General features: G+C 42.1%; 3 protein-coding genes across 3 annotated transcripts; 2 read left to right on the top strand and 1 right to left on the bottom strand.

Moving 5' to 3' along the window:
• Positions 1–2,855: 2,855 nt before the first annotated feature.
• Positions 2,856–9,992, bottom strand: wdr20b (WD repeat domain 20b). The gene is made up of 4 exons (XM_073492973.1): positions 9,718–9,992; positions 6,488–6,670; positions 4,922–6,328; positions 2,856–4,653 (listed from the first exon to the last, which is right to left on the bottom strand). The coding sequence occupies exons 1-4, from the start codon at positions 9,964–9,966 to the stop codon at positions 4,597–4,599; spliced, it is 1,896 nt and encodes a 631-aa protein (XP_073349074.1). The 5' UTR covers positions 9,967–9,992; the 3' UTR covers positions 2,856–4,596.
• A 1,987-nt stretch (positions 9,993–11,979) lies between these two features.
• Positions 11,980–16,553, top strand: hsp90aa1.1 (heat shock protein 90, alpha (cytosolic), class A member 1, tandem duplicate 1). The gene is made up of 11 exons (XM_073492539.1): positions 11,980–12,128; positions 13,024–13,173; positions 13,298–13,664; positions 13,765–13,898; positions 13,987–14,292; positions 14,413–14,578; positions 14,743–14,933; positions 15,043–15,190; positions 15,305–15,573; positions 15,689–16,022; positions 16,123–16,553. The coding sequence occupies exons 2-11, from the start codon at positions 13,024–13,026 to the stop codon at positions 16,230–16,232; spliced, it is 2,175 nt and encodes a 724-aa protein (XP_073348640.1). The 5' UTR covers positions 11,980–12,128; the 3' UTR covers positions 16,233–16,553.
• Positions 16,554–16,855: 302 nt separating this feature from the next.
• On the top strand, positions 16,856–23,195 carry hsp90aa1.2 (heat shock protein 90, alpha (cytosolic), class A member 1, tandem duplicate 2). Its single transcript, XM_073492664.1, has 11 exons — positions 16,856–17,019; positions 18,955–19,104; positions 19,317–19,683; positions 19,788–19,921; positions 20,011–20,346; positions 20,472–20,637; positions 20,749–20,939; positions 21,666–21,813; positions 21,931–22,199; positions 22,284–22,617; positions 22,732–23,195. The coding sequence occupies exons 2-11, from the start codon at positions 18,955–18,957 to the stop codon at positions 22,842–22,844; spliced, it is 2,208 nt and encodes a 735-aa protein (XP_073348765.1). The 5' UTR covers positions 16,856–17,019; the 3' UTR covers positions 22,845–23,195.
• The last annotated feature ends 3,090 nt before the right edge of the window (positions 23,196–26,285 follow it).

The following is a 26,285-nucleotide window of genomic DNA, read 5'->3' as shown; positions in this document are numbered from 1 at the left end:
GAGCTCACTACAGGTCTCATTAACAGGCTAAATAAATATCCCAGTGGAATCTGTGGAAGAACTAGGTTAATTTGATCATTTCCATAATCTGACATGTTTGTTCAGAGGAAATCCATCACTGACGTAAGTGGGAAGTCATTTTGCAAACTTAAATGCATGCGTTCATTTTCTCAGTCCATTATACCTAAACTGCCACAAGATTTTTGCACAACACACCGAATGCTGCTCTTTCTTTAGGCCTATAGCTTGGACAGGCCATATTAATCATTCATAGCCGTTGCACACATTGCTAGGTAAACAAAACTCTGGGTCGATATATGGAGGCATGCATGCGCGGGAACTGCATCAGATGAGAAGATGATTAAAGCAGGGACCCCACAGAAGCGATTGGATTTTCTCTCAATCTATTGAATTCCTATCAAGTGGGACCTATTTCCCTGAGGATGCAAGATGAATGCGGCTGTTTCTCAAGCCTTTACTTTACGCCACAGTGTTTTTTGATTGCTACTCAAATGGCCAGTTAGATTAAAGGGTGGTTGGGTATGTATATGATAAATAAATGGCTGACAGCATATGTAGAAAAACAAAACATGAGCGCATATATTACAGTCTTCGTGATGTTTTTTTTTAAACATGTCTCTCTGTAAGCACAAATCCTGATTGATACCTGCTCAGCATTGATGCATGCAGCTCAAGGGGGGGATCAGACAGTCAGTCAGAGGCTGTCATGTGTTGAGCGACACCCTGACAGGATGATCGGGCCTCTCCATCCTGCTGATCACACTCCCCAGCCCTTCTTCCCTCACCATAATGCCACGGGCTACTGGTTTAATGGCTGTGAGTGCTCGTATTTCTTCTAAAAGTGACTCATAAATTATGGAGGAGCAGTTTTATTCCCCCCTTGGAATATAAAATATATATGAAGTAGTAGGATGAAGTAGTGGGGATGCATTTGTAAAGGGAGAGAGAGAGAGAGACAACAGGATATACATATATAGACAATGTTTCCCCACTTTGATCAAGTGATAGCTGTTATCTAATGTAGGTTCACTAAATGGATATGGAGGGGGGGATTCTCAAGCTTTCAGTTGTCTGAGCAATACTGACACCTACTGGCTAACTGTAAGTCAAACATGCCACGAGCAGCAGTAAAGACAGTCGTGTCACTATTATATATAATGTTTTTGGATGAGTATTAATGCGGAAGTATTCTGCATGTTGAGTTTTACTGTTGTTGGATAGTTTAAAAGAGAAAACGTGCCTCTGACATGATGTTTCTTTTTGATAACACTGGTAATTAAAGCAGATCAGGCAGGTCATGTCCTCACATGATCAGCGTCACCATTAGAAATGAAAGGAGCGGTAACAGAAGCCTGCTGCTGATCCAATCCAGAGCAAATAAGCTCATAACAAGAGTCGGATGTACATCATCATGTGCAAGTCCTGAGCCAGTTCTTCCATTTGGGCTTGTGTAAGCCTCTGTGAATACAATGAGCACATTGACATGCAGTAGAGTTTTTCCTTAACAATAGGAGGAAGCAGAGTTATTAAATGTCCTGCCACACAGGTGTTTTCAGTGAATTAGACCTCAGTTCTGGAGCTGGCATTGACCCATAATGAAAACCCCCTGCACACCCACACAGGTGTTTTCACTTATTCTGTGTGGTTAGACCTCAGCAGGGGAGCTATGTTGAAAACTGGATGAGGTCACCAAAATTCATAAACTAATTATTATAAAGCTGAGAGTGTAATTTGTCCCACCTGACGGGTAGGTGGAGACTGAGGGACGTGTCAATCAAGCACAGCTGGTACAAGCCCACACCTTCCCGACAGGAGGTGTAATCAGGCATTATAGGTGAAAACACCTGTGTGGGTGGGCTCGGGGTGTGGAGGGCCTTTAATAAGAAATGGTCCAAGTGCTTTAATCATAACACCAGGAGGGAAATTAAGTCGTTAAAAGGAGAGTTACGACGTTGGCCAGACTTTTGACACAGCACAGGTGTGAATAATGGCCTAAAATTAATGATGGCTGAATTACATTTAGCTGTGGACTTCCTCAAAGCTGTTTTTACTATCAAAGCTGTTAACTCAGTGAGGTTCTGTTGAACTCCAACAATGAAGTCTAATGTATTTTTAACATGTTACTAAACCGACCAGGAAGAAATACACTTGATCTGGGAGAAAGTCAGCCATTCGACTAAAGCTAGAACAATACTCAATTATTTGGGGCCTATGCAGATGCAGATGGGCAATAAAAAATCCAGACATCTAAGTATTGGCCCATTTTTTTTAAGTTTGCTGCATATTAACAACTTGTACATCAATACCTACTGTGTATATCTGTAATAGGCTGATATCGGCTAACCGGTGTATCTGCCGGTCTATATTTCTAACATGTAAAAAAGACTAGAAGTGGCTGGCTGGCTATGCGTTTGTTATTTTCTCCCATGGCAACCATTCTTGATAAATATATTAATTTAAATGAATAGCACCTGATATAAAGCATCAAACTGAAGCATATTATGCATATTCAACTCAAGAGTCCAGAATTATATCAGAGTGGCCATGGACCCTCTTTAAGTGGATTTTCTGGAGATATGTGGTTCTAGGACAGCTACACTTGTGTCACAGAATTACAGGTAAAATAAGCCACTGTAATGAAAACACTACTCTTCTGTACGAGTGCCACTGGAGTACTATGAGTCACCTTTGTCTAAGCTCTGGCCTCACGCGGAGGGAAACATGATGGTGCATTCCATCCAAGTAACCAAGTATCACTCAGCAGGTTACATGAAGATAACGAATCATGTGACGTGAGTACAACACACCCAACAAAGTAACACAAATGGAACATGTAATCTGTCAAAGCTGTTTTAATTAGGCGTCACATGGAGGAAAAGGCTCCCACTGTTAAAATCCTCAGTCTTCCTGCGTGGGTGCTTGAAAAACACACTCACCTCAAGCATTTTAATTCCATCATCAAGTGCTGACATGAGTCAGTTCAACACAGTGTCAAAATGTTTGTTCACAAGTTCAGCATCAGTTCAGTAATTATTACTCACAATGACAGGCCTCACAGATCTCGGCCCTGTCTGCAGAACAAGGTTGTCAGTCTTATTTGTTAGTTAAAGTGAATTCACACACGTTGTTGATGGATTAGACTAGTGAGGGGAACTATGCCGGCGTTAGTCTTCCCGTGGTTTACCTGAGCTCGGAGTGATGGCTGAATTAGACCGCTGCGTCTGCGCCTATCTGCCTAGGTTGTAAAAGGAATCTGCAGCGACAGGCTAGCTAGCATTCAGCACTACCTGTTAGATAAGAGGATTTCATAGACATCTCCTATACCAAACGTTTCATTAATAAAAATACACCTGAATTCTCTTTATGTACAACAGAAAAGAAACAGTTTCACCTGCATATTCAAGGTTCATTTTAATATTATGTATAGATTTTCTGTATTAGAAATATCACTATTTTCTGAAACAAGGATCTAATGTAATAATGATCATTTCACCCATAAATCATTGAAGTACAATATTTACATATATTACAGACCCCATTTAATCTGAAACAATATTAAAATAAATGTTCAATAGATACAAAGGTTTGTTTTAAATTCTATTTATATTTCATCCTTGTCAAGGAGTCCTTACACACTCCAAAAATGTAAAGCCATTCTCCTCTAACAAACTATTAAGTGCAAACAATTTTTTTTTCCATATAAAAAACTATGATTGCAGCATCCAGCGTTGAGACAGAGGGCGATAACGAGCCATTCCCCCCTCACAAGTGCTTCCAAAGCTGTCTTCAAAAACTCTTATGTTCCACCGTCATGATTTCAAAAATGGGAAAAACGAGAATGAAACAAAATCTGTGCAAATTCACTATAAAGTGTGATACCTCTGATTAAAATAATTTTTTTTGTTTTTAAAGGAAGTAAAAAGCTGCAGTCTCTCTTGAACACGTGTCCAGAGAAGACTACGGGCTGCACGAGGGATCGCCCAGGAAGTGACAAATGAAAGACATTGGGGATATGCTGCTGCTGCTGCTCCAAAACAATCCCTCATCTTATTCCCTTTATCTGTGAAAACATTTGATGAAACAAAATATAGGGGGGAAAAAATGTCCAAATTAAACCCATACAAAAAGGTTAAGTTGAGGCATCACCACAATGCTTACAGTGTGTCTAGTCTTCGAAGATCTACAGGCACAAAGGATTGGGTACTAGAGGTTTTTTTTTTTTTCTTCAGACTAGACGCCACTTGATATGACCACAGATGGAACAATGAACCAGTCAACCCCTCCCACAAACCTCCTGGACGATTTAAAGCTTGCACTCTTACTTCCAATAGCACCCTTTTTAACCCCCGCACAAAAAAGGGGAGGTCGAGTTTCTAACCCTGGCTTGGCCAATACTGGTTATCTAAACATGAGCAGTAACACAAAGAGAGCTGGGTGGCTGTAGTGACGAGAATGAAGATGACACTGGAGGTCATGTGGTGTGTGACAGTGTGTGAAGAAGCGCTGCAGGGCCTTGGCCTTGGTCATCCCCGTCTCTGTTGCATGGAGCTGTCATTAGCAGCACCAGCACTGGGGCTATACTACTGTTCCACTGGGGGAGTTGGCTGGGTTGTTTTGAGATGATAGCAATCCCTGTGGAGAGACAGATAACACACATTGATAACAAACAACAGTGTTACTTGAATGTATTTAAAAGAGGCAGAATAGTGAGGCCATGAGGTTTACTGTCGGAGAAGATGTGCTATTAACCATCAGAATGCTGAGGGTTTAGTATTAATCTCTCGTGAAATAAACAAAACCTTTGGCTGCACACAGTGGCGTTAACAGCGTCTGAATGCAGCGAGACAAAGCAAGTTAAGAGGTGTCACATGACAGTATCCTCGAGAGGCCTGTCACTCACCACTTTCCCAGGCCTAGCCCATGTGCAAACGAAACCCTCCTGACAGGCTGTTACCAGACAGTCCTCAAGGAAGATTAACACAGTGAGTCTCTCGTGAGCAATCTTCTTGCACACCAGCGGCTCGAGCAGCGGCACGTCCTCCATGCGCGGGCACAGCGTGGTGCCCAGAGTCTTAGCTACCTCTGCTTTTGCCGTCCGCGACGAGCTAAGCTGGTTGAGCTTGTCGCTGCTCTTGCTGCTGATGTGACCCATGCTGTGGTTTCGCTTGTGGTCCTTCTCGTGGCGTTCCTTGCGTGAGTCGTGTAAAGACAGAGTTGCAAATTTGCTGACCCCAGTGGCGATGAAAGCGCTGTCGATGATGCTGTTACCCTTGGTGGTGCTGCTGCTGCTGTTGCTGCTGCTGCCTGTGTGACTGTTGGGCGTGCTGCCCCCAGTTGGGGCGGAGGAGTGTGGCAAGCTGTTGGACCGGGGCAGAGTGCTGGGGAGGGAGTTAGCTGGGTTACCACTGGAGCTACTATTGCTCAAATTGTCTTTACCATTGGTGCCACTGGGATTAGTGGTGGTTACAGTAGTAGTAGTAGTAGTAGTTTGTCCAGTGGCTGGAGGGCTTGTGGCACTCATAACATTAGTGTGAGTCCTAGTGCGGGACAAAGGGAGGTGAGGGAAGAGAATGTCCTCCGTAAGGTCCCACAGACACAGTTGTGTATCCTGGCCCACTGAGCCGAACCTGTAGGTCACACTAACAGGCCTACTGTCTGTTGAGTTTCTCTTTGAAAGCCGAGAATGAGCGCTGTTAGCTCGATCTCTGCCCGCACCAAAGTGAATTTGCTCATGGAAGTCCTCGTCACTACCGCTGAACTCAGCGGGGGGATCACCGTCCTCCACACTGGTGGTGCAGTGGTCAAATGCCACCACACTCACCCACGACTTGTGACCATGCCCCCGTGCGATCACTCTGCAGTCTGAAAATGACCACACAGTCACCAGGTCGTCCTCCCCTCCTGCCACAATATATCGTCCGTCCGGGCTCCAGCAGACGCACAGTAAGCCACCGAAGTAGCTCTTCATTGTTCCATGGAGCTCTGCGGCGTCAAAGCCAAACACCCGCAGGAAGCCATCCTGGCTCGCGCAAGCCAGAAACTTGCCATCCGGGGAGAAGGCAAACTCATTGAGCGCTCCTTCGCCCACTGTCCAGCGCAGTAACGGGTTACGAGCAGACTTGCTCTTGCAGGTATGCACAGCATAGTTTTCACCCTGCTTAAGGAGCTGGTAGTGAGGTGCCGTGGTGCCACAGGTGTTTTCCACATTGTATAAATACATGCTGCCACTGGAGTGAGCCACCAAGAACAGGCTCTCTGAACCAGGAACCCATCGTACACACGTCACTCGTGACTTGTCTATAAGTCTCTGGAGGTGAAACAGAGAAAGAGACAAAACAAAGATACTGGTCAGCTAGGTATTACTTTATTTTGACAACTGAAACTAAATGATAGTGTGATTTAAAACGTCCTCAGTATCTTTCAGTTGGCCTTGGGAACAAAACATCAGACGCTAACTGGAACCCACCTCCTCATTGAAGAGTTTGCTGGTCTCCTTCTTTATTGGGTCGATGAGCTGCACCTGGCCCGCTGAGAAGCCCACGAGCAGGGAGACGCTCTCTGCTGTAGCTGTGAGGGGGTTGAAGTCATGACACGTGGGCTGCGTTCCTTTATATATCCTCTTGTCTATGGGCTTACTAAGATCGGCAGCCTGGAAAAATGAGAAATACACATAAATACTTTTTTATAAAAAGGATTTTCCACTGTCAGCCATTTTGACACTGCTTTGAAAAAAAAAAAAAAAAAAGCAGTGATTGTGATAGACATTGCCTCAGACGTTGTCTCTCCTCCAAGGTGACCTCTGATAGTTAACTCTACAACTCGGCAATTATGTTTATCTCACAGCTTTTCTCCAAAGACTCACTGAACAGGAAGATTTACACATAATCAATTTAAACCTCAGTCTCAGTCAAGAACCTCAAGCCTATAAATTACATTTGATTCTCTCAGATACCACCTGGGGACAACTGCTCACACACCAGATGAGAATGCCAGAAATGGGATCGATTTCACATTCAGTTGACAGAAAAATACTTTTTTGAACTCGCTCAACAGTCGGTACAAACACCTCAAGAGCATCGTTATGTTGTCTGCCATCTACTCTCCGTTGTTGTTGCCAACCTAATTTTTCTGATGCATGATAATAATGAATTCTGACACATGGAAAGTCATCCAAAAATAGAGAGGAAGACCAGCCCGAGCCTGACAATGTAGGTTAACTGTTTGTCCTCCAACAGGTGGTTAACAACTCGCAATTTAATCCAAAGTATGGCTGCAACTAATGCTTATTTTCATTGTTGATTATTGGGGCAATTATTTTCTCAATTAATCAATAAGTTGTTTGGTCTCTAAAATGTCAGAAAATGCTTAAAAGTGTTGATCAGTGTGTCCCAAAGTTCAAGATGACATCCCTAAATGTCATGGTTTGTCCACACCCCAAAGACATTCAGTTGCTGTCAGAGAGGAGTAAAGAAACCAAGAAATAATCACATTTCACATGCTGAAATCAAAGAATATAGACCTTTTTTTCTTAAAAATGTACTCAAACCGATTAACTGACTATCAAAACAGTTGCCGATTCATTTAATAGTTGAAAACTAATATATTAATTGCTGCAGCTTTAAACCAACCATGACACAGTGACATTTAGGTGAAAATAAAATGTGGTGTTTTAAGTTAATTAAAAAGGAAAATGACTACCGGTATATAGGCATGATAGACACGACTGCTAATCTGACAGGAATGTATCCAGCACTGGTCCCGTGAAAAGGTGATATCTGTGACAGTTTTATTCTTTATCACCGAAACTCTCTTGTGGTCTATTTTTATGCTTAAAAGGAGGTAGAGAGAAAGCTGAGTGGGTGTAACTATAAAGCTGTCAGTGTTGTCAAACGGAAGCAGCTCTAAATAAAACAAGGTTCTAGGGCGGACTTTGAAAGTGCTACAATGATGCTAAACTTGACCTACTGGCTGTCAAGATAATTTACACAATCTGGAAACTGAAAAACCCAAGAATTGATTGGTCTAGATCTTGCTTTTGTCAGAAATGGTTGGTATGGGGCGCCCCAGTAGCTCATTTGGCAGACGTCTGATGTGCAGCAGCCCAGGATTCGAGTCATCCCGTTTCCTGTCACCTCTCAATGCTGTCCTACCAATAAAGCCATGAAAAGGCCAAAAAAACACATTAAAAAAGAAACGCTTGGCATGTTGCCAGTCAAGTTCAGCTACAGAATGAAAAATCCACACGACAGTAATTAAATCAAACACGAGCTGGGTCTGGACTACCAGCTGTATGTACGACAGTAAAGTTTTGTAGGTCAACTCAGTGAGGGAGAAGACTGTCTAGTGTCTAACAAGAAATATAAGAAGAGACATGTTGAATGAATACATATAGAGGTAAGTGGTTAGGACGCATACTAATGTGGACAATAATCCCCATCTACTCTCAGGCAGCATCTGTATACTTCTGCAGCCATTCTCTGACTTTCATCTAACAGACAACAGTCTCCACGTTGTCTGGCCTGCTGATGTAATGTTTCAGTGATGCTGAAATATCACATGGGAAGAAGAGTAGAAGATGTCACAGTGAGTTAGTTAAAATCAAAAGCTGCAGGGAAGAAGGGCTCATTAAAGTCTGGGGGATCGTTCCTCGACATCATCGAAGTAAACAAACATCTTTCACTCTCACCCAACAGTTAGTCTATTTACTGATCTTAACCCTGCGGACAAGCAAACACTGGATGTGCTCGACATGAGCCAATTTTAAAGCTATTGAAACAGGGGAAAAAAACATACCATTCTTTTGTATTAAGTAAAATTGTGCAAGAACTTGATCATTCATCATCAAGACATAATTATCTGCATTGGAAGCAGTCGTTAAATAACTAAATTAGCTGATTTCTGACTGATGAACTGAGACCACCAGGTGAAAAGGCAGCAGATCTGTCACTGGCATCTGTCGAGGCTGCCATTGTTAAGATTTCACATCCTGTAGCTGATGACAGCCACATCATCAGCACGATCAGCCCCGTCAGTCACCATCCCTGCTCAACAAGACCAAACGTGACTTTGCTTGCAGTGACATCATCACAGTGGGCAACCAAACAAGTGGATCACATTGCATCACATCCAGAAACCCTGACAGGAGAGTGCACACATCATTACATCACGAATAACAAAACAACCACCACTACCACTCCCAAAGCCCCCCGATGTCAACACGGAGGTCTCTCAAAAAGAAAACACCTAGTTTGACCCCTGCTGCTGGGGGAAGCACTGTTGACAACCTGCCCCCCTCTCGTATGTAGCTTTAACCATCCAAAGACCCGAGGATAAACAAACATATCACAGACATGACATGACGAGCCTTTTCTCACGTAAGCCAGCTCATCGGAAAATCCCACGTCACAGTTTGTCACCGACCGGGAACTCAAACAACTGACGGACTCTGAAGTGCCCACAAGTCACGTCGAGGCAAAAAAAAAAAAAAACCAACTACTGTGGCGATGTTAGCTAAGAATGCTAATTAGCTCCCAACTTAGCTAGGTCTGCTACATGGCCTTGTCTTGACAATCTGCGCACTTCAATGACAGAGGCTGAGAGAGTTGACAGCCAAGGCGCAACACGTTTGGAGATGCCAAATCAATGGGCTGCTCCCCGGACAGCGCGGGCTCCGTCGCTGCAGTCAATACTGTTTACCTTTCTCACGCCTTTGTAGATATAAAAGTACAGTTCCCGGCCCACATTGAAACAGATCCTGTCGCCGTTGCCGGACTGGTCGTTTACATTGACGAAGGAGACCTTGACGGGATTGGAGCCCTGCGAGTTGAAAGGCACCCTGTTCGGGCGGCTGTATTCGGAGTGAGTGAGGAGTTTGTAGACGCCTTCTCGTGTGGTGAATTGAGTTTTAATTTCGTTCATCTCCTTCCCTCCTCCCTCCGCCGCCATCTTGGAAATTGGCGTTCATCCTTGTCCGAGCCCCGGATGTTAGCGACAGCGCATGCGTGCGAGCGCCGAAGTCCTGCAGCCATGCGTACAAAGTCATGTGAGGCGAAACTAGGAAAAATAAACCGTGTGTTAATGTGAAAAACCCGACAATACTCGGCACCAGAAACACTAATGATGTGTTATGAATACACCTGGCAGACTACTACATGACTACATACAGTTTCTGTGATATTTTATTACATACAATACACAATGTCCTTAATTAAAGGGCGAGACAAAGTCGAAATTGTATAGAAAATATTAATTAAACCTCTCTATTATATATTACAGGCAACATTTATGTTGGATATGTTTCAAATTGTGAAATAGTTTTTTTTTCTTTACCTAGAGAAAACTGTTAAGTTAAAATGCATAAAACACTTGTTCAGTAAACTATAGCTGAAAGAAATAAATCCAGATGGACGTAGAAGATTATAAAAAAATCTTATAAACAGGACCTAAACAGAGATTGGAACTATAATCAAATTAGTAAAAACAGGATATCTGATCACAGACATCTCAGGATATACAGTACACCTCCATCATCCAGCTGTAGATTCCAGAAACATCCAGATCTTTATCACTGTTCATATCACACATGCATGAACTTACCATCTTATTCTGGCAAACTATTTAAGCTATGGGGAAACTGGCTCTGTGCTTCAGAAAATATCATCTTACAGTGATTGCGACAGTTCTCCATGTTTCTCGGTTACATGGACACTCAGCGTCTAGCAGTGTCTGCCACCAACTGGGAACATTTGGATTACATAACAGATCTGTAGCAAGTGTGATATACTGCCATCCTCTGGTCAGCTGAAGTCATTATTACCCACAGTGGACCAGAAAATTCTAGTTGTCTGTCTTTTAAAGGTTGTATTTATTATGTAGTCCAAAATGTGAAAGTCTCTCAGTTGTTTATGGTATATTGCAAGTATTATGGGGGATGAGGGGTTCAAGTTACAGTTTCCCTGTGAGCCTGCAGCTTTTTCCTTTTTCCCTTCTCATCACCATACTTGTTTCGCAATTTTTTCAGATCATAATTTTGTGTTAATTACTCTTCACAAACTGTTATAGTCACATTTCCTTCAAGTGATTATTGTTAAACATCCCTCTTAAATAAATTTCATTAAAAGTCAACATTTTGTGATTTATTCTTAATTTAGTACAAGTAACTTCAAGGCATACACACAAAGGCCCGTGGCAGGGCCTACATTACTCTTTAAAGTTAAAAATTCACTTAATGTTGTCTTTGGTCATCAGACAAAAGGCCTGCTAGTTGTCCCTACAAAAAAACATTTGCAATTGTGGCCAATAAACTTCGAGAAATCTTTATGTTAAGATGGCTGATTCTGTTTTCGAAGTCCATCCGGTGTTAAAGGCCACAATACGCACTGGAAAGCTCTGGAAAATGTCCAATTGTTTGACCTCATGTTAAAAAAATGTTCTAACTTCTATAATAAAGTTATATTCATTCATTGATTTAATGTGTACTTCAGCTTCTCTTAGATATACTGCACATGAGTTGATGGTCTGTCCAACAGCTGCTTCACAATTGTGAAACCTCTGAGATTCTACCCAATCTTGCACGCCAAAAAAAGAAATGGGCCTGCTGTCCATAGGAAGCCCTCTGGTATGTGTGTGTGTCCAATGAGGCACCACGACAGCAGCTGATAGTAAAGGCCCTGCACAGCTGTGATGCTTGCAGGGGGGTATGGGGCCTAAGGGCTAGACAAGCTATCAGGAAAGCTCTCACTGTGAGTGACAGGCACTCCTTGTGACTCTGCAACCCTATAAGGGCACATAAACTTTAGGGCTCTGGTGTATCGCACGCCGCCCCCCCCCCCCCCCCCCTTTCCCAGCCTTTCCTCGACGCCTCCCTCACCGTAGTGAACGTATCTTCTGGAAGCTTCTGAATGGGAGCTTCTAGAAACCCCTCCTTGAGTATAAAAAGACAGCGGCCTGTCCTGGGATTCTGCAGAGAAACTATACCCACTTGGACTCACTGCCCACAGGAGCAGCAGCAGCAGCAGCGAAAGCCCACATTCGGAGCTCTTCAGGAATAGAAGCTCAGTGATACATTTGAAAACTATCTTCTAGAAGTGAAAAAGAGGATATTCAAGGTAAGATGGGAACACCTAGAATCAAATACAGCTAATTTTTGCTTTAAAAAAAAGAAAAAAACTGTAAAATTACCAGTATAATGGGTGCTTTAATGTTAGGAGCAGAGGCAGAACAGCAAGAATCCTTGCAACAGATTTAGAAGTACACTTAATTTAGCTCCACAATATCAGTTATTTGTAGTGTGGCAGAACAGCCTCTTTGGGAACAGTATCCAAGTGAGACTGCAACATGCAAGGAGCACATGGCAAGCAGGGTGACCCTGAGTGTGAGAGCAATGGCGGGTGAGAAAAACCGGTTGGCACAAAGAGCAGATACAGCAGTTTCACATGTTGGTGGAGAGTTAGCATCAGACAACATTAAAGGTGTCGGGTTAATGTTTGAATACAATAGAATGACAAAGATGCTAACTTTTGTGTGGTCTGTTAATCATGAGCTTTTATAACCTGATTGTCCTGAAGACATGTTGCTACAGGGATACTACAACAGATGTTTAATGCTGTTAAAAGCCAAATGTAGTTTTTTCTCCCACGTTTGAATTTCTAGCTGCTGATCCTTACTTTAACCTAAAGGTGTTAAATGACACATGGTGAAGCAATTGGGGGTTGGGGAAAGCATCAGAACTCCACCCATTAGCCAAATGGCAAGTGTTTGATTGACAGAAGTAACATGTGTTCGTCTGCCATCAGCAGTAGCTGCCCTCCTCGAGCCACGAGGCTCTCTTTAAGAAGGGGGAGAAAGAGATTGCACATATAACAGCAGAACACGATTTCCAAGATATGTAAAGTGTAGATTAAAAGTTTACTTTTACAGCACATCGCTATTTAACCACGAGAAGTATAATTATGAAGTGAGAATAAGATTTGAGTAAACATAATATATCTTGCTTTCCTTTAGATGCCTGAGAAAGCTGGACATGTCACGGAGGAGGATGTGGAGACCTTCGCCTTCCAGGCTGAGATCGCTCAGCTTATGTCCCTTATTATCAACACCTTCTACTCCAACAAAGAGATCTTCCTTAGAGAGCTTATCTCCAACTCCTCAGATGTAAGTAAAATCAGCAATTTATCACCACATCTATCTTTGTTTTTTTTTTTTGTTTTTTACATGTAAGCAGCCTTCATGTGCACGTAAATGAAAGTAATCTAACGAGCTTATCTCTTCCGGACAGGCCTTGGACAAAATCAGATATGAAAGCCTGACAGACCCCAGCAGGCTTGAGTCCTGCAAGGATCTGAAGATTGAAGTCAAGCCTGACCTGCACGCTCGCACACTGACCATGATTGACACAGGTATCGGCATGACCAAGGCTGACCTGATCAACAACCTGGGCACAATCGCCAAGTCCGGCACCAAGGCTTTCATGGAGGCCTTGCAGGCTGGAGCTGACATCTCCATGATCGGTCAGTTTGGTGTTGGTTTCTACTCTGCCTACCTTGTGGCTGACAAGGTGACGGTCATCACCAAGCACAATGATGACGAGCAGTACATCTGGGAGTCAGCAGCTGGAGGGTCATTCACAGTCAAACCAGACACCGGTGAGTTCGATTTCCTCAATTACTAAAATAATCATTGCTCAATAATTTGCATGATGAATAATTTTACTGATTGCTGGGCTGTGCTTTTATCATCTTTTAGGAGAGCCCATCGGCAGAGGCACAAAAGTCATCCTTCACCTCAAAGAAGATCAGACAGAATACTGTGAGGAGAAGCGCATCAAGGAAGTTGTGAAGAAGCACTCACAGTTCATTGGTTACCCTATCACACTTTACGTAAGTTCTGGGTTTCATTAGCAATACGAGTTTGCCGTCTTAAAACCTAATAATAAATGATATTGACGCACTATATTATATATTCAAGGTGGAGAAGACCAGGGAGAAAGAGGTGGACCTTGAAGAGGGAGAGAAGGAAGAGGAAGTTGAGAAGGACGACGCCGAGAACAAGGACAAACCTAAGATTGAGGACGTGGGCTCTGACGAGGATGAGGACACAAAGGAAAGCAAGAACAAGAGGAAGAAGAAGGTCAAGGAGAAGTACATCGACGCTCAGGAGCTGAACAAGACCAAGCCAATCTGGACCCGTAACCCTGACGACATCACCAATGAAGAGTACGGAGAGTTCTACAAGAGTCTCACCAACGATTGGGAGGACCACCTGGCTGTCAAGGTAAGCTAAGTCTACTGCTGATTAACATGCATCCGAACTACCTCTTTCCAACTTTTATTATCACTAAGTGTAGTGCTTTTTTTAAACCGGTGAATTAATATTTCTTTCTTGTCCCTGCAGCATTTCTCAGTGGAGGGACAGCTGGAGTTCCGTGCCTTGCTCTTCGTACCCAGAAGGGCTTCATTCGACCTCTTTGAGAACAAAAAGAAGAAGAACAACATCAAGCTGTACGTGCGCAGGGTCTTCATCATGGACAACTGTGAAGATCTGATTCCAGAGTACCTCAGTAAGTAACTTGTATTAATAATCATTCACATACAATTTCTTGGTCCGATCCAAGAGACTAAAGGCCTCAAAACTATGCAGTCTAGCGCTTATAAGTCAAAATTATTAGTAGCATTATTGCATTTGGCTTTGGAAGGCTAAGTAGTCTGTATTTTTTCCGCTTAGATTTCATCAAGGGTGTGGTGGACTCTGAGGATCTGCCCCTGAACATCTCCAGAGAGATGCTGCAGCAGAGCAAGATCCTGAAGGTCATCCGCAAGAACCTGGTCAAGAAGTGCCTGGAGCTCTTCACTGAACTCTCCGAGGACAAGGAAAACTACAAAAAGTACTACGAACAGTTCTCCAAGAACATCAAGGTAGGATGATCCATCTTATGATGTTTCTTTAACTCAAATCCATCAGATGGATATATTTGAATTTCGCATTTAATGCTCAGGATTAATAACACACCATTTCATGTTTCAGCTCGGCATCCATGAAGACTCTCAGAACAGGAAGAAGTTGTCTGATCTGCTTCGCTACTACACCTCAGCCTCTGGAGATGAGATGGTTTCCCTGAAGGACTATGTTTCTCGCATGAAGGACAACCAGAAGCACATCTACTACATCACAGGTGAGCTATTCATCTTGATTTCTTTTTTTTTCTTCTTTTTATACTTTTGCTTAAATGTTTTCTTAGAAGTGATTCAGTAATAATGATTCAATGAATTTACATCAACTTTCACAGGTGAGACCAAAGACCAGGTGGCTAACTCTGCCTTCGTGGAGCGCCTTCGCAAAGCCGGCCTTGAGGTCATTTACATGATCGAGCCCATCGACGAGTACTGCGTCCAGCAGCTGAAGGAGTATGATGGCAAGAACCTGGTTTCAGTGACCAAGGAAGGCCTGGAGCTGCCTGAAGATGATGACGAGAAGAAGAAGCTGGATGAGCTCAAAAATAAATTTGAAAACCTTTGCAAGATCATGAAGGACATCCTTGACAAGAAGATTGAAAAGGTAATGGCAGAAAAATGATATCATATATTTTAATGTTTCAATACGATCATACTAATATAAAGTAGTATGGCCAATTGTGTTTGATCATGAAGATCATATAACATCTCATTGACAGGTCACAGTCTCCAACCGCTTGGTGGCTTCCCCATGCTGCATCGTCACCAGCACCTACGGCTGGACAGCCAACATGGAGAGGATCATGAAGTCTCAGGCCCTGAGAGATAACTCCACCATGGGCTACATGACAGCTAAGAAACACCTTGAGATCAACCCTCTGCATCCAATCGTTGAGACCTTGAGGGAGAAGGCCGAGGCTGACAAGAACGATAAGGCTGTGAAGGACCTGGTCATCCTCCTGTTCGAGACTGCGCTGCTGTCTTCAGGATTCACACTGGAGGACCCTCAGACGCATGCGAACCGCATCTACAGAATGATCAAGCTGGGTCTTGGTACGTTTTCTTCTCCCTGACATCCGACATCACGGGAATAATCTGTTTATTATACACTTTAAGTTGCTTCAGTTGCTAATCGATGCATTCTTGTTCACAGGCATTGATGACGATGATTCTGCAGTCGAGGACCTCATTCAGCCCACTGATGAAGATATGCCAGTCTTGGAGGGAGACGATGACACATCAAGAATGGAGGAAGTCGACTAAAGACTTAGTAGCCTACAATCTTTACTGCCTTTATTCATTTTTATTTTTGTAAGATGTATCGCTTCTTCAAATCGACATTTCATTCTAACACAACCTATTACAACAACAGTATTAACTAGTCAACAGAAGTTAATTAATGGAATTAATGTAGGCCACAATGTGGCTTAGTCTACATCATATAAGCTGCTTAGATAAAACTACTGACAACAATGAAGAGTGATATAAAGCCACTGGGAATTTGGCTTATGTCCCTTTTTTGTAACTGTTACATTTTTTTATGAAATGTATTCAAATTTGTAATAAAATCTATTTAGAAATCAAGCCCATCTTGCTTATTCAGTCTACTGCATGCTGGATTTCCATCACTTTGATTGGTTGGGGGAATGGATATTGATAAATCCAGGTGGAATAACTCTGATTTATCGACTTTATTCTGGAATTTTCAGTCGGCACCGCATGTTTCACTTTTGACGCTGCCGCACGCCTTCCTTCACGCAGCTCTTAAGCCCCGCCCCCCCCCCCCCCCCCCTTCCACAGCTGAGAACGTAAGAGAGGCGTGTGCACAGATAATGATTGACAGCTCACCGGGCCTATCGGCGCTCACCACAGAGCGGTAGGGGGGAAGATTCCAGACGGTTCTGGAAGCTCAGGTCGGGATTTCTCGAACGGTCAGTGAGGGTACTAAAGCAGTCCAGTCCGCACCAGACAGCCCTGCAGCCGGACAGTCTGCGAGCGAGCCGACGGTCATACACTTCTTAACGGGGGCATCGAGTCACTGAGGACCAAGGTAAAGAAATTAAATATATATTATAGAATAAAACGCACCACAGAGATGACAACTGCTAGAATAGCATGTACACACTAACATTTATTGATTATCTTAGCCAATATTAGCTGTGTAGTTGCAAAGCTTAGCAGATATTTTATATTATTTTATTATGACAGTGATAAAATATTCTGATTTTCCTGCATGTAAATTGGGATGACTTGAGTGAAAATATCCGAGTCTTGTAAATGTACACCGTGTTATAATCAGCTCATGACAGTATGAGGATTGGGATTTTTTTCCCCCCACAGTTTTACATTAATGTTTGTGGCAAAGTGATTTCTCTGGCACATCAGCCTTGTTTGCTTATGTCAAAACTTTTTTTTTTTTTTTTTGCACCATCTTGGCAACTAACCGGCTTCATCCACATTAGCTGCCAGTGCGTCGCTCCGAGTGAGCTGGGAGACGAGCGGCCACATGGTGCGTTCGAGGTGCACTTGTCAGGCAGGAATTATCTTTAAGCAGGCGCGCAATTTAATGAAGCTAAATCAGATTTCCTGAGCAGGGGGAGCTTATTCTCAGATTTTCAGTCCGCAGCTGTCACAGTGATCGGTGAAGTACAGGGGGGAGGGCTGGGGGCCATCATTCACTAAAAATCTCCCCATGATGATGGTTTAAGAGGAGGAGCTTTCGATTCCTATGGAAACTACCAGAGAGTTCTGCTCGCCTCTTGGTACCTTCTAGAAACGTGCATTGCGCCTGGGAAACCGGCAGGTGGAGTCATTAGTCCTGGTGCTGATATGCGGTTCTGGCCATGTGCTCCTGTCTGATCAACCAATAACTAATCATGGCAGTTGCAGCAGGACAAGGTGACAGTGACTGTAATCGCCCTGTGACGATATTTGTGTGTTTTGAAATACAGAAATTCATCAAAAAGTGCAACCTAAGAATCTTAGATTAAATCAGCTGAGTACAATTCACTTTTCACACTTTTAATATGAAATAAAACTTGTGTTGTTTAGCCTGCATGAAGGTATAAGCAGGCAAAATGGATTACAGGAAGGTGGAGCAGTGGGCAGAGCTGGACCGTCTGTCACACCACCTGCCTGCACAAGTGATACAGGCTCACACATAAGCTTTCATTACTGATGCAGACCTCAGCGCTATTTCAAATGACAGAGACAATTGATTGCATTTTGATAATGGCACTGACAGTTGATGAATAAGATTTTGTCAGAGGTTTTGATTAAACTCTTAACATACCGGTAATTTGTGGTGGCATTGATTTGATTCTGATATCTGGTAAGGTGTAACTTAAGGTACTTGCATTTTACCAGAGGGTAGGGCTGGGAAATCAGTACTATATCATTATTGTGATATGAGAATATATATTGTCTTAGATTTTGGATAAATCGTGATATGACAAATGTTTTTTTCCTGAACTTACCTGACCTGTTCTACTTGTTCTAATACTTTTCTTTACCCACATTATATCAACAATCTCAAAAAAAACAATACGATATCAATATCAAGGTATTTGGTCAAATTATGGCAATATTATTTCAAGGCCATATCACCCAGCCCTCACCCGAGGATGATTGGCAGTGGTTGTTGTCGATGTGACAGCCTAGTGACTCACTGTGCTGCAGCCGATCCACAGAACAATGAACGTGACACAGGTCCATAGCACGCCTGTTTAACTGCAAAACAATAGATGAAAGGAATACAATAATTGGGGCAGATGTAAGTGGTACAAAAGCGTCCAACGTTATGTGGTCCCCAAATTTAATTTATATAATTGTGTAGGCATTTGTGCTTGGTGCTTTGGTGAGACACATGGTGCCAGCTGATAGGCAGCACTGTTTATTTTGTGTGTTTGCATTTGTAGTCCATGATATACAGTGTGCATGTCCTGAATCCAGAATAAGAAAAATAATGTAACATGCTTTCCTTAAGATGCCTGAATCGCACGACCAACCGATGGAGGAGGAGGCCGAGACCTTTGCATTCCAGGCTGAGATCGCTCAGCTGATGTCCCTGATCATCAACACTTTCTACTCCAACAAAGAGATCTTCCTCCGGGAGCTTATCTCCAACTCCTCAGATGTAAGTTTGTCATAGTATTAGTCTGAGGCTAATTCCTTAATCTCATGTTCTGTTAAAGATGTTAATTGAGTTTGTTTTAGAGGGGAGGTGTTGTCATATGAAGTGGCTGTGATACAGAGTTATATGCTGATAATCAAGGAATTGGAAAATGACACGTACTGATTTAAATTTATTACAAAACTTTCCATTAATGGACTCTTTTTGTCCTCCAGGCCCTGGACAAAATCCGCTATGAAAGTCTCACTGACCCCACCAAGCTAGACACTGGCAAAGACCTCAAAATCGAACTCATTCCCAACAAAGAGGAGCGCACCCTGACCCTGATTGACACAGGTATCGGCATGACCAAGGCTGACCTGATCAACAACCTTGGCACAATCGCCAAGTCTGGCACCAAGGCTTTCATGGAGGCTCTGCAGGCTGGAGCCGACATCTCCATGATTGGTCAGTTTGGTGTGGGTTTCTACTCGGCCTACCTCGTGGCTGAGAAGGTGACGGTGATTACTAAGCACAATGATGACGAACAGTACGCCTGGGAATCATCTGCTGGAGGCTCCTTCACAGTTAAAGTGGACACCTGTGAGTAATCTAAAAGCTTTGTTGCTAATTGATAATATTGTTTTATTGGTAATTGGTACCAGCGTTATCCTTGACTTGCACTGACACATCTTTTCTCCATATAGCTGAGCCTATGGGGCGTGGCACCAGGGTGATCCTGCACTTGAAAGAAGACCAGTCAGAATACCTCGAGGAACGACGAGTCAAAGAAATTGTGAAAAAACACTCACAGTTCATCGGCTATCCAATCACACTCTTTGTAAGTACTCATTTAAAGTGTCTAATAAACTGCAAAAAAAAAATTAAAAAATGATGACCGGTGATTTGAGTTCTTTTCTTTTTATCCAGGTGGAGAAAGAGCGTGACAAGGAGGTGAGTGACGACGAGGCAGAGGAGGAGGCGGAGAAGGAGAAAGACAAGGACGAAGAGGAGGACAAGGACGAGGACAAGCCCGAGATTGAGGATGTCGGGTCCGACGAGGAGCACGACCACGACCACGACCACGACAAGTCTTGTGAAAAAAAGAAGAAGAAGAAGAAGATCAAGGAGAAGTACATTGACCAGGAAGAGCTGAACAAGACCAAACCCCTGTGGACCCGCAATCCTGACGACATCACTAATGAGGAGTATGGAGAGTTCTACAAGAGTCTTACCAATGACTGGGAGGACCACCTGGCTGTCAAGGTAAGTCTCATCATGATTTTTATTCACTTGAAAGAAGTCCAAGTTGGTTTATTATAGTACAAGTAATATAATCAGATTTGAAAAGGGACCTGATATCTGACCTACAAAACTGTTTTTCCTCACAGCACTTTTCAGTAGAGGGTCAGCTGGAATTTCGCGCCCTGCTCTTTGTGCCTCGTCGCGCTCCCTTCGACCTCTTCGAGAACAAAAAGAAGAAGAACAACATCAAGCTGTACGTCCGCAGGGTCTTCATCATGGACAACTGCGATGAGCTCATCCCTGAGTACCTCAGTGAGTATATGCCCAATAGTTGGATTACTAGCTTATACAATTTATTCATAACATATCATCTCCAGAATTTAAATATATTGCTAACCAGGGTGTCTTTATCTGTCCTGTCAGATTTCATCAAGGGTGTGGTGGACTCTGAGGATTTGCCCCTGAACATCTCCAGAGAGATGCTGCAGCAGAGCAAGATCCTGAAGGTCATCCGCAAGAACCTGGTCAAGAAGTGCCTGGAGCTCTTCACTGAACTCGCAGAGGACAAGGACAACTACAAAAAGTGCTACGAGCAGTTCTCCAAGAACATCAAGGTTAGTGTCCTCATCTTGCACCTGGTTTGAAACACTGTTAAAATGTTGTCCGTCCTGTGTCAGCAGCATGGAGCTTACTTTTGGTCAGAGTGCAAAGCTTCACAAGGAATTTTAATTGATGACTATTAGTTCCTCTGACCTTTTACACAGTAGCCATCTGTCTGATCCTGTGGCCATATTGTCCCAATGTAAAGCTGCTTTGAGTCACTTTTTTGGAGCTCATTACTGCCATCTTCTGTTTAAATGGAGGCACTCCACTTATCAATGTTCACACCTTATGGCAGGGCTAACAGTTTCAAATTCAACTGGGCCATATGACATTTTCAGCAACCTTTTTTTTAAGAAACGCAATCAGTGAAAAATCTCACTGTTATCCTCTGTCACTTTAGAAATAAGATAAACTTTTTGGTCACACATCTGACCCAGGCACACCAAAAGCAGATGTGTGTGAGACATACATACACATAGCTTCCGTATTTTGTCATTCATTACATTTTAGGGCCACTTTGAGGTTTGCTTCTGGGCTAAATGTGGTCTGCCAGTTGCAGCCAATTGATTCTGCCATATTTATAGACTAATTTCAGTGTATTTACAGATTAAAAATGGTCTAGTTAATATAAAAATAATGTCATTTTTGCCAGAACTAGATTTCAACTAAAATGGTGCCTACTGATGCAACTTTTTTCATGTGCATTTTACTGACTTTCAGTTTTGTTTGTCTTTCAGCTTGGCATCCACGAGGATGCCCAAAACAGAAAGAAGCTGTCTGAGCTGCTGCGCTACTACACCTCCGCTTCTGGAGATGAGATGGTTTCCCTTAAGGACTACGTCACACGTATGAAGGACAGCCAGAAACACATCTACTACATCACTGGTGAGGATGCTCTTCATCTGTTAGAGTAAATTAAAAAGCATTTTAAAGTGAACTTAATTTATTAATTAATGTGATGTTATATAGATGTGTGACAACATTACCATGTCTGTAATGTAGGTGAGACCAAAGACCAGGTGGCTAACTCTGCCTTCGTGGAGCGCCTTCGCAAAGCCGGCCTTGAGGTCATTTACATGATCGAGCCCATCGATGAGTACTGCGTCCAGCAGTTGAAGGAGTTCGAGGGCAAGAACCTGGTTTCAGTGACCAAGGAAGGCCTGGAGCTGCCTGAAGATGATGAAGAGAAGAAGAAGCAGGAGGAGAAGAAGGCTCAGTTCGAGAACCTGTGCAAGATCATGAAGGACATCTTGGAAAAGAAGGTGGAAAAGGTGAGAAGATGAATAAATTAGAGCAATAAAACAAGTCTGAGGTGTAAGAGTGAAAATGGTATTAAGTGTTGTTCACCCCCACAGGTCACAGTCTCCAACCGCCTGGTCTCTTCCCCCTGCTGCATCGTCACCAGCACTTACGGCTGGACGGCCAACATGGAGAGGATCATGAAGGCCCAGGCTCTGAGGGACAACTCCACCATGGGCTACATGGCTGCTAAAAAACACCTGGAGATCAACCCCGACCACCCCATCGTGGAGACACTGAGGCAAAAGGCCGAGGCCGATAAGAACGACAAGTCTGTGAAGGATCTGGTCATCCTGCTCTTTGAGACTGCCCTGCTCTCTTCAGGATTTACTTTGGATGACCCTCAGACACACTCCAATCGCATCTACAGAATGATCAAGCTGGGTCTTGGTGAGTATCTGTGTTTATTGACACAGTGTAAAGCATTTGTGACATTTATTGTGTTAATAAAATGATTATATAGTTATCTTCACTGACTCATAATCTACTTCCTTCCTCTTTTAGGTATCGATGAAGATGATATGACACCAGAGGACGTCACCTCTGCTCCCACTGAGGACATGCCCCCTCTTGAAGGGGACGATGACGACACATCCAGAATGGAGGAAGTGGACTAGGCCGCTTTCTATTGCTGCTAGCTAGCGTTCAGAAGTAGTGTAATAAAGTTTAAAGTTTACTGTTGAAAATCAGCCTGGAGTGTCCCCCCCCCCAACCCCTTTTGACCAAATTCACTTTATTTCCCCATACAATCGGATCATATGCAGTTCAGATTCATTCCTTTTAGATCTTTATTTTTGAACTCGTCACTTTTTGTATTTTGAGTTTTATGGATTAATGTATTTGTTTTTGTATTTTTTGACATTCCAATGTTCTTTGAGTGTACTTTAACTGTAAATATGTCAAAATTGATACTGTTACTTGAAACAGGATGCGACCCATAAATAAAGATTTACCATGTTAACAAGTCACACTTTGTTCATCCTTACTGATGAAGTTATATCCTTGCAAATATTTAAAGGATAAACTGTTGATTACTAACTAAACAGTCATGATAAAGGCATATAAACTTGGTTACATGGAGCTCTACAGCAAGTGAAAAAGAACATTTCCATTTTTTATTGACCAGGGAGCTCAGGAGTGACTCCACAAATTGTTTGAATTGCAAAGCTATTTAAGGAAATTAACAGTATTTGAGAAATTGTTCAATACTGACACATTTTTCGTGGTGTAACCATAGGGACAAGTGGCCGTTTCATTGTAGCCTTCAGGAATCTTCCCACTAGATCATCCTAACAGGAGTGACAATAGTCTGTGAAGGGGTAATATAAAAATGACAATGCAATGGCAGAAAATTAAAATTGCTTGCAAGAAGGAGATGCCATCGGGATAAGAAGATGAGCAACAGGCAGGAAGAGGTGTCAAGATTACAGAAGCTTGGCGTTGTAGAAACAAAGCATCAGTGTCTCTGTCCTGTTGAAGTGTCCCAGTTTGTGTTTCCCTACAAAATGAATTAGAATTTGCAAAATTGGAATCGAGTACAGTTAAGGGGGAGAAAGACATTGTAAGTGACAGTAAAACTCCAGTAGATGGCAGTAATGCAGCACCAAGGATGCCAGCTGCTGTATTCAAGGATTTATCAAGCTCTTCAGATATTCTAGAAAGCTGTGTGTATTTACCAGCCAGAGGGAAATAGAGGTTAAGTAAAAACAGGAAATTATATAAAACTTGCCACAGTGCAATTAGTAGATAAACCTTACATGCTTTAGAATAATGTGAGAGATGGAGGAGTCTTTTTTTATTGATTTTAATCTAAAGATAGCCACGATCATTACATAGAACAGTGCCGTAACAAACATATAACAGAACAATAAAGGCATATTGAATACAAATCACAAATGCACTATCTTGTGTCTTCCCTCAATTCCCAGCACCCCTGTTCCACATTCACTCATCTAATATTTTCTATGAGCCTACACAGGTAATTCATATTTATATGTTACAGGTGTTACTGTTCATATTATAAATACTATGTCATATTGTAAATACCAAGTTCATAATGTAAATACTATGTATATACAAGTTAAATTCTATTTCTTATCTCTTATCTCTTATTATATTGTTTATTTTTTACTTTTTATTATTGTTTAAGTGTGATACTGTCCTTTGGCTGCTGTGACTAAGAAATTTCCCCATTTGCGGGACAAATAAAGGAATTCTGATTCTGATTCTGATTAATGGAGAAGGAAGAACTGTGACAAACAAAGGAATAAACAAAACAGAAAGAGAAAACCAAAACAAAACAAACAACTAAAAAATAAAGTATATGAAAGTCACAATGTGCACAGAAAATAAGGTCCTAACGCCCACGCTGGCATCTTCAAATTGTCTGTTTTGTGCAGTCCAACAGTGTAAAATCCAGATATTTACATATAAAAAGCCTGGACCAGAGACTTTTTGACATTTCTGCTGAAAAAATGACTCCAAACACACTCAGGCTTATGAATTGTAAGCTCTTTTTCTCTTTTTTTCTCCCAGCTGATCATAATGATGAGACAAGTGTCTGTTTCATTGTAGCCCTCAGGAATCTTGCAAAAAAAGTGTCACCCACTAGATCATCCAAACAGGACTGACAATAGTCTGTGAAGGGGTAATATAAAAATGACAATGCAATGGCAGAAAATTAAAATTGCTTGCAAGAAGACAGAAAGAGAAAACCAAAACAAAACAAACGACTAAAAAATAAGAAAGTATATGAAAGTCACAATGTGCACAGAAAATAAGGTCCTAACGCCCACGCTGGCATCTTCAAATTGTCTGTTTTGTGCAGTCCAACAGTGTAAAATCCAGATATTTACATATAAAAAGCCTGGACCAGAGACTGTATTTGACATTTTTGCTGAAAAAATGACTCCAAACACAATATAAAAATGACAATGCAATGGCAGAAAATTAAAATTGCTTGCAAGAAGACAGAAAGAGAAAACCAAAACCAAACAAACGACTAAAAAATAAGAAAGTATATAAAGTCACACAATGTGCACAGAAAATAAGGTCGTAACGCCCACGCTGGCATCTTCAAATTGTCTGTTTTGTGCAGTCAAACAGTGTAAAATCCAAATATTTACATATAAAAAGCCTGGACCAGAGACTTTTTGACATTTCTGCTGAAAAAATGACTCCAAACACAATATAAAAATGACAATGCAATGGCAGAAAATTAAAATTGCTTGCAAGAAGACAGAAAGAGAAAACCAAAACAAAACAAACGACTAAAAAATAAGAAAGTATATGAAAGTCACAATGTGCACAGAAAATAAGGTCCTAACGCCCACGCTGGCATCTTCAAATTGTCTGTTTTGTGCAGTCCAACAGTGTAAAATCCAGATATTTACATATAAAAAGCCTGGACCAGAGACTGTATTTGACATTTTTGCTGAAAAAATGACTCCAAACACAATATAAAAATGACAATGCAATGGCAGAAAATTAAAATTGCTTGCAAGAAGACAGAAAGAGAAAACCAAAACCAAACAAACGACTAAAAAATAAGAAAGTATATAAAGTCACACAATGTGCACAGAAAATAAGGTCGTAACGCCCACGCTGGCATCTTCAAATTGTCTGTTTTGTGCAGTCAAACAGTGTAAAATCCAAATATTTACATATAAAAAGCCTGGACCAGAGACTTTTTGACATTTCTGCTGAAAAAATGACTCCAAACACAATATAAAAATGACAATGCAATGGCAGAAAATTAAAATTGCTTGCAAGAAGACAGAAAGAGAAAACCAAAACAAAACAAACGACTAAAAAATAAGAAAGTATATGAAAGTCACAATGTGCACAGAAAATAAGGTCCTAACGCCCACGCTGGCATCTTCAAATTGTCTGTTTTGTGCAGTCCAACGGTGTAAAATCCAGATATTTACATATAAAAAGCCTGGACCAGAGACTTTTTGACATTTCTGCTGAAAAAATGACTCCAAACACACCCAGGCTTATGAATTGTAAGCTCTTTTTCTCTTTTTTTCTCCCAGCTGATCATAATGATGAGACAA

This window comes from Pagrus major, chromosome 22, assembly GCF_040436345.1.
Source record: "Pagrus major chromosome 22, Pma_NU_1.0".
Classification (NCBI taxonomy): Eukaryota; Metazoa; Chordata; class Actinopteri; order Spariformes; family Sparidae; genus Pagrus; species Pagrus major.
Note: the sequence above shows the minus strand (reverse complement) of the source record. Positions and strands in the feature narration are given on the sequence as shown.

Bases quoted from the DNA above. Each gene is read 5' to 3' on its own strand.
- wdr20b (XM_073492973.1), bottom strand. From the start codon at position 9,966: ATGGCGGCGGAGGGAGGAGGGAAGGAGATGAACGAAATTAAAACTCAA. The intron at 6,329-6,487 runs GTGGGTTCCAGT...TTTCACCTCCAG, and splicing joins GCAAACTCTTCAATGAGGAG to AGACTTATAGACAAGTCACG. The intron at 4,654-4,921 runs GTGAGTGACAGG...GTCTCTCCACAG, and splicing joins GGGCTAGGCCTGGGAAAGTG to GGATTGCTATCATCTCAAAA.
- hsp90aa1.1 (XM_073492539.1), top strand. From the start codon at position 13,024: ATGCCTGAGAAAGCTGGACATGTCACGGAGGAGGATGTGGAGACCTTC. The intron at 14,293-14,412 runs GTAAGCTAAGTC...TTGTCCCTGCAG, and splicing joins AGGACCACCTGGCTGTCAAG to CATTTCTCAGTGGAGGGACA. The intron at 16,023-16,122 runs GTACGTTTTCTT...TCTTGTTCACAG, and splicing joins AATGATCAAGCTGGGTCTTG to GCATTGATGACGATGATTCT.
- hsp90aa1.2 (XM_073492664.1), top strand. From the start codon at position 18,955: ATGCCTGAATCGCACGACCAACCGATGGAGGAGGAGGCCGAGACCTTT. The intron at 21,814-21,930 runs GTGAGGATGCTC...TCTGTAATGTAG, and splicing joins ACACATCTACTACATCACTG to GTGAGACCAAAGACCAGGTG. The intron at 22,200-22,283 runs GTGAGAAGATGA...TCACCCCCACAG, and splicing joins TGGAAAAGAAGGTGGAAAAG to GTCACAGTCTCCAACCGCCT.